The 8,760-nt window shown below is 36.8% G+C and overlaps 1 protein-coding gene across 1 annotated transcript; it reads left to right on the forward strand.

The window, feature by feature from the left end:
• The first annotated feature begins 7,106 nt into the window (after nt 1-7,106).
• LOC148202161 (uncharacterized) lies at nt 7,107-8,258 on the forward strand. The gene has a single exon (XM_088109144.1). The coding sequence runs from the start codon at nt 7,107-7,109 to the stop codon at nt 8,256-8,258; it is 1,152 nt and encodes a 383-aa protein (XP_087965270.1).
• The last annotated feature ends 502 nt before the right edge of the window (nt 8,259-8,760 follow it).

Consider the following 8,760-nt stretch of genomic DNA (forward strand, 5'->3'; position numbering starts at 1 on the left):
CCTTCTCTCCAAAGTAGTTGGCGAGACTCTTCATCAACATTTCCTACAAATTATGTTCCATTGAGATCACTTGCATAACAACTAACAAAATTATTCAATAATCAATGTATAACTTCCAACCAAACTGTGAAACATACACACACACACACATATATATATATATATATATATATATATATATATATATATATATATATATATATATATATATATATGCTAAGGAACTTACCATGTACACCTTTATAGTACACAGTGACATCAACATTTAGAATGTCACCATCCTCAAGCTTCCTGCACAATGACTATATTATAAAGAGAATCTTTGAAGTTTAATCTTATAATCCCTCAGTAAGTCAGTGGCACTTACACCGATATAGTGTCAAGTACCAAGGAAGCATCAGTCAGGAAAGTTAGTTTACAATAATTACAACCACGAGAAAAACTGAATATTGGCAACAAAGGAAAACCATAATATAGATAGATTAGAAAGGGATCAGAACACCTACCTTGCATCAGGAATTCCATGGCATATTACTTTATTAACTGACCTATTAGATAGTGCAAATTTCAGTCTTAAAATATACCTAAACAATATGAGAAAAATATAACATTACAGAAGAAGTACCTACGTGCAGCAAAATTTAGGAAAGAAATGGTAATTAAGAGGCGATGGATATCCTCCTGCAAAGGTAAAAAGTAAAAAAGAAAATATCATCAACAATCACTATCTATAATGAACAAAACACAAAGATGTCAAGAAACTCAAGGGACCATTAGGAAACAGAATTATAACAAGGTTCAGAAGCCTACTCTCAGTGTAATGCTCATCACTTTTCCAATACTATGCATTTATGGTAAGCACAGATATTGGGCACCTATTTTCTATGAAAGTAAATATCTTTTTCCTATAAAAGATGATTGTTCCGAATAATATAACAAAAAGGGGTAAAGGGGCAAGAACCAATTCTGCCAAAGTTTTATGCATCATTAAAGAGATATCTCTCTGCATTCTACATTAAATGATTATTAAATAATAAGAAATACAAACTCAACATAGGGATGACAACGGGTCGGGTCGGGCTGATAGTGCTTATCCGCAACCCGACCCGACAAAAAAAAAAAAATCCACCCGCTACCCGCACGGATACTCGTGGATATCCGCGGATACCCGCAAATATTTAAAAAAATATATATTTTAATAAAATATTAAAATAATTTAAAGAGAATTACAAAAAATATATAAAATATAATATAAATTAAATTAAATTTAAATTTAAATTCAATTTTAATTAAATTTAATCTTGTAAAATATAAATTAATGTTAATTTTAATTAAATTTAACTTAATAAAATATAAATTAAATTTTTATTTTTATTTTTTGCGGGTAGAGGGTATTCGCGGGTACGGATAGTATAATACCCGCACCTGACCCGTTTATAAGCGGGTATTAAAATATCCGCTACCCGCGGTTGCGGGTAGTAAATATCTGCAGGTATCAACTATCCGTCGCGGATTTTATACGCGGATATCCACGGACGCGGATTTTTTTACCATCCCTACTAACCACCTAGAGTAATGCCAACATTATCTATATGAAAAAATAAAATAAACATACATCGGGGAAATATGACAAATTATAAAAATTAGAAGACCTTGACACATTTAATCTAGGTATTGCAATATTCCTATTTGTATACATGTTTGAAAAGAAAATGCAAAAATATTACAAATAGATCTATGATTATTTGATTTGTTAGTGAAGTGTTTGACATGGATATGTCAAATGTGGGTATGCCACGGAGAAGAATGCAGCAATAGTTGCTAAAACTACATTCATTTTGAAGTATCTTAGCTTCATTAATCGATTAATAAACTTACTAAAACTAAATAACTAAAGCTGGTAAAATTTGAGGTGTTAAAAAAATCTAGCTAAAATTAGCACCTGCAGCAATAATTGCTTCATGAACAACTCTATCAATCTCATTAGTCGTCACACCAGGCTGAATAATACGAGCAGCTGCATCCAGCACCTCCCTCGCAATCTGCATAGTATAAATCAATTCACCGTACTAAGACACTAAAGTTTACACGCAATAAAAAATAAACAACTATTTAAGGCTGTGTTCGCATGAACGAAATTTACTGTTCATACGAATTACAGAGCAATGAATTAAGCATGCCGTGGTGTTCGTTTGAGACGATTAGCGAGGAAAAGCGCGGACGGATTTGCAGGATACATCCCTTTTTCATCACCCGCGAAAGTGAGAAGATTTGCGCTGATTTTGACTGAAATGTCCAGTGTGCCCCTAACTTTATATTAAATTCCAATGTCAATCCTATGGAAATGAAAAGCAGTGCACCACATAACCGATTATGGTTAAGGGTAACCGATTACATGTATCAAACAAATCCAAAACAGTGAAGTATTTACTTTTGCACTATGCATGCACGAGAAAGCAAGTTGGCGTGGGGGCGTGGCACTGAAATATTCCTGAGCTACTACTGATAGCTGATAAGCTTCAAACAGCCATTGAACATGAAAGATTCCTGCATCCACACAGTTATAGTGCAGAAGTGCCATTGACCCATTGGTGAGAATTCAAACGTGGTTGGTTGTGGGTAGCTGATGTTATTTATTGAGTGGTAAGAAGCTTAATAAATTGGTTGCCAGTGTTGTAAGCTGTGTGCAAAGAGAGAGTGGTCCGGTGTAAGCTCAGACGACGACGAAGAGAAGAAGGTTTTCCTGAGAGGAAGAACAGCAAGTGGATAGGTCAGTAACATACCATGCTGGTTTATCATAGGAGATTTAGTTTGTTTTGATTTGCAGGTTGTATAGGAGGAGGAAGAAGCACGATCTGCGTGTTGGTGGAATGCAGGAGGTGGTTGTTGAAGATGAAGAAAGTCCAAGGGCGTGTTGGAGAAGATGGTGAACAGTGCACCAGATCCGCGTAACCGGTTACAGGCTGGGTGTTGCGGTTACAGAGAACTGAAGAAATGCATGCATTTCTGTAATCGGTTACGTGAAGTGGTAACCGATTACAGAGCTTCCCTGGTGGCTGTTTCCTTACTGGTGCACGTTGAGGGGCTTCAAGAGCTGGGTGTTGAGGGGCTTCAAGAGCTGGGTGCAGAGAGGTGGTTGTGCACGTTGAGGGGCTTCAAGAGCTGGGTGTTGAGGGGCTTCAAGAGCTGGGTGCAGAGAGGTGGTTGTGCACGTTGAGAGGCTTCAAGAGCTGGGTGTTGAGGGGCTTCAAGAGCTGGGTGCAGAGAGGTGGTTGTGGATGGGTGATGATTCGGAACATGCATGTTACAATGTTCTCAGGCAGTCTGCATCATGAAAGGGTTGAGGGGACATATGGTTATATGTTAACCAGTTTCCAGAAACAAGAAAGTAAAGGTAAAGTGGTGTATGTTGGTCAGTGGAGGGCACCAGAGCTGCTATAATGGATGGAAGAGTGTTCACTTTGGTGGTTGTTGCGCGAAGTAGGAGAGAGACGTTGGTGCATGGTGGGTGAAATCTTATTAAGTCTAACAGTGTGTTTTTGATGCAGGTGTTCACTGTGCATGGATGCAGTGTGATCGTGGTGGACGCGTGAAGTTTATCGAAAGTGGTAAGGTTAATGTGATTTTGAAATTGACTGTCGAAGCATTGAAAAAATGGGGGTGTTAACTAATATACGAATATGATTATATTTGTAGGTTTGATTCCAAGTTACCATCTCAAGCTAAAATTGGTTGTCTGATTTGTCTAACTGTGGCACTCATTTGTGGAAATATCTTGCTGAAACCATATTGAAGTGTGCATAAAGTGAAGAAGGTCTTCAACAGGTAAGTGTTTTACATGATTTTTTATGTATTATATATATGTTAATGATTGAATCAGTGGTGGTGGTTATGTGTACATTTACAAGTTTGAATGTATGAATGATATATATTATGGTCATTTATATTACTCTGTGTTATTTAGTATATGAATGTGTTATTTTTTCAAACTTGGATATCATTTGTTATATGTATATGTATGTATTAAAAAAAAGTATTAGAAGTTGATGTTGTGTGATGGTAGTTATTGTTGTTTATTTATAATGTACATTTGAATGTATTAATGTATATATGAATTATGTTTAATGAATATTGTGGAGTTGCATGATTTTGATTGTACTATGTGTAATTGTTTAAGTAAATATAGATGGAAGAACATATAGATTTATCATATTTGGACCGCGAAGATGTAGATGATGATGTGGTTGGTGTAGACTTCAAGATTATTGGAATGATACGTCAACACTTACAATAACCACATCACTAGCGGCAATCACAATGTTATGCATTGTTGGACACGCATTGAGTATCTTGAATATGTACTCCACTGATTCCAGTAGTGTAAGCAATTACCTACCTGATAGAGACCGTCGTAGGGAGCAGTTAATGTCATATCTTGTGCATACTCATCGGTGCCGCGACATTATTAGGATGGGTCCAGAGGCATTTATTAATCTTTGTGAGAGAGTAAGATCAACTGGGTTAGTCAAGGACGCAATTCGGTCGACCATGGAGGAACAAGTTGCTGAATTTCTTCATATAATTGGTCATAATGTTAAGAATCGTAGTGTGGCCTTTTTCTTTCATCGATCAGGATCGACGGTTAGCAATCACTTTCACAATGTGTTGGACGCTATCTTAAGTTTAGAATCAGAATTTCTAATACAACCATCAGGAAATGAGGTTCATCAACATGTGTTGAACAACAATCGATTTTATCCGTACTTTAAGGTAGTGATTTCATTACATCTGTTAATGTTATTTGAACAAGGATGATAACAAATTCTGAGACATATGATGAGTTAATATTTTTATGTTTAGGATTGTTTGGGGGCCATAGACGGTACTCATGTTAGGGTAAGGGTTCCAAGTTCTGAAGCTCTGAGATTTCGAGGAAGAAAAGATTGGCCAACACAAAATGTCTTTGCGGCGTGTGATTTTGACATGAAATTCACCTACGTTCTTGCTGGATGGGAAGGCACTGCATCCGATTCAAGAATATTAAAAAATGCTCTTGATCGAGATGATCCGTTGGTTATCCCCCAAGGTCAGTGTGTAAACAATCGATGTCCATGAAGTTATTTAGTAGTGACTAATTACCTTTGTATGTGGAAAATTGTAGGAAAATACTACTTGGGTGATGCAGGTTTCATGTTGAAAAGCACAATTTTGACTCCATATAGAGGCGTAAGATATCACTTAAAAGAATATACACGCAGAGGACCACAAAATGCACGGGAGTTGTTTAATCATCGGCACTCGTCGTTGAGAAATGTAATTGAAAGAACTTTTGGTGTGTTGAAAAAAAGATTCCCTATCATTGGAAGTGGCACTGAACCACACTATGGATTGGAGACGATGACTAATATCATACTAGCTTGTTGTATATTACACAACTTCCTTCGGGGAGTGGATAACGATGACTCCTTACTCGATGAAGTTGATAACGAGTTGAATGAAGGGGAAGAACATGATGGGACTTCATCTCAAGTTAGAGAAGAGAACCATAGGATTGGTAGTAGTATTAGGGATTGTATAGCTGATCAAATGTGGCGTGATTACCAAGCATCGTAGTTATTGTATTTGATTGTATTGTATTTTAATTTATTTTTATCTGTATGAGAAGAACATATTATTAAGGATGTTTTATGTTAACTTGAAAAATATTTCTTGACTCTTTAGGTATAAAATGAATAGGGGTAAGGCAGCCGCCATTCCGTCCTCTGGTCCTACTAGAGAGTTCATGAAGTGGACAGAGGACATGGACGCACGTCTACTACACTGCATGATCGAGGAATCAAGAATGGGTAATAGGATTGACGGAAGCTGGACAACCCAAGCATATACTAACATAGTTGATCATCTTCATAGCGCTGGGTATGTCGTAGTTACCAAAAATAATGTCAAAAATCGTCAGAAAGTGTTAAAGGATAAATGGCGTGAGGTGCATGACTTGTTTTCTGGATTGAGTGGATTTGCTTGAAATCCAGTAAGTATGACATTTCATGCTGAGGACGAAGTCTGGCTTGACCTGATTCAGGTATTTATAAAAATACTTATTTTTTATGTGGATCCTTAATATACATAATATGAAGCAGTGTGTTTATTGTCTTTGTTGTTGCAGTCGCGGCCAGCTGCGGCGAAGTGGAGAGTTAACAGTATAAAACACTACGATTTAATGGTCGAGTTATGGGCAGCTGATCGAGCTACTGGGAGTGGTGTTCGAACTGCTCGTCAAGCTTGAAGACAACGTGTTGGTCCTCATGTCAGTGTTGATTTGAATCAAAATATTGAGTACATTCCAGAACAGTCTCAGTGGATAGGGTACAGAGACCCAACTCCACCATCGCCTCCTCCATCTGTCGATGAATATAGTCCGGGACAGACTCAATCTGTGCCTTCCGTCCCATTTGGTGGGACTTCTTCCTCACGAGGCTCGAAAAGGAAGGCACCTATGGTGGATTCTATTGATACCCAATTTGATAAGTTGACGACTAGTCTGGATGGGTTTGCAAATGTCCTAAGCTCATCAAATGTACATTTTGGTGTAATTTCTGATGCCGCCATGCGTCAAGTATCAGCGATGGAGGACAGAAATGAAATACTACGTTCCCAAACCGAGATTCTTCGTTGCACCCCCAATTACACATATATTGAGGCGGACATTTATGAAATGTTGACTGCTATGAACATCAGTGATGAAAATTTCCTAGAGCAGTGCTATGATTTCTTATGTCGAAACCCGACATGTACGAAGAGGTTGATGGGACTGCCACCACATAAGCGGTGGAACAAATTATGTAAAATGATATCGGGCGGTGACTGTTAAGAATTTCCATATATGACTTACTAGTATTAGTATAAGGACGCAATTCTGTATTAGTGATTTAATTATGACTTATTATATTTCTATGGTGGATGTAATATTTTACTTCTATTATGTTAACGATGTAATGATTTGGTGTTATATGTATCATTTGTTGATTTTATCGTTATATATAAGTAATGTGTTATGATATCCTTTGTTGTTGTTTTAATAAATAGCTTGTTGTTGAACAAATTCTCAGATGGCATCATCATCAACAAGAAGGTCAAAAAGAACCCGTAAGGGAAAAGAAACTGTCAATGAGGTAGAAGATGCACCCCATGTTAGACCAGCTGTAGAGGAACAATTAGATCAGCGGCGTTTTTTCACTCACAGTCATCAAATGGAGAACTATGCAGCTGATTTCTATACAAGAAGTGTAATTCCTCCAAAGATAATGAATTTTGATTCATTCACCGGTTCAGGGTTATTTTTCCAACAACAGCTTCTTTTTCAAGGGTTGAGCCAATTTCTGACATTAGAGGGACCCTACTATCCGGATTTAATCAAAGTATTTTATTCAAATCTTAAGATATCTGGAAATGGATATTTGCTCACTGAGGCCAACAGGAGAAAAATTAGATTCAAACCTGCTGATTGGTTGACTGTAGCTAACTTGAAGTACGACGGTCAGAAATTATGTTACTCAAATATCCCAGACGATTTTCCATATGACCGCGACATGGCATTAGCTACTATGGTTATACCAAATTTGGAGGGTGGTCAAGGTGTTTTAACCGTTGGTTGTTTGAATATCAATGATCGGCTTCTCCATTATATTATTGTGCATATGTTGACTCCACGACCAGGGAATTTTGCCAGGTTATTGCACGAAGATATTTTTATGATATGGGTGCTGGAAAATAATATACCTATCAATTGGCCTCATCACATCATGCAGCATATGCTTAAATGCAAGGTCAGTGACACAGCCCTCCCATACGGTGTCCTTATCACACACATCATGCAATATTGTGGAGTTGACGTCTCAGCCGATGCCAGCACTCAAATAGGGTCCCGACATCACTTTTCTATCAATTCTTTGAAGAGGATGAAAATTGTATATGTCAACGGTGCTTGGCAACACAATTTGGATGATGATGAAGAAGAAGACCAACCACACCCTCATCAAAACCCTGTGCAGCCTCCTCCACCTCTATCAAATGCTAACATGATAACTCAAATGTGGGAAGGAGTACAAGACTTGAGACATAAGATGCAGGGTATGGAACAAATGCAGGTGCGGGTACAACGTATTGAAGATAACTTGGCAAACCTTTCCCTAGACATGAACCACCAATTTGCTAACCTGAATGAAAATGTGAACTCGATTCTTCACCATTTAGATGATTAAGTTCATTATATTTCCGATAATATATTTCATGACTTCAATGTTTTTATTTTCGTTTGTATGTGACTTTGAAATCTTAAATTATGTTACAATTTCCCTAAACATTTTAAAATATATTAATTTTACTACATTATAACTTTTATAATTTTTAAACAATATTTTTAACAATTATTCATAATTTTTTTTCTCTTTATAAACATTTTTACAATTAAATATAACATTACAAAATAACATTTTATAATACTTTTATAAGTAAGGGCAATTTGGTAATCTATATTTTCTACCAATTAAACTAATTTTTAAAATCTATCACATCAATCAAATCCTACACTAATTCTCATAAACTTTCCTTCCAAATCCACTCTCAATTAACCTCAAATCCACTCAAAAAAACAACAAAAATATTACCCTCAAATCCACTCAAATCCACTCAAATCATCTCCCCCAAATCATCTCCCTCAAATACCTTCAAAAGAACACACCCTAAAAGACCTTCCATCACCAA

The sequence above is a fragment of the Vigna umbellata genome, chromosome 3 (assembly GCF_029865625.1).
Source record: "Vigna umbellata cultivar VRB3 chromosome 3, Vumbellata_1.0, whole genome shotgun sequence".
NCBI lineage: Eukaryota > Viridiplantae > Streptophyta > Magnoliopsida > Fabales > Fabaceae > Vigna > Vigna umbellata.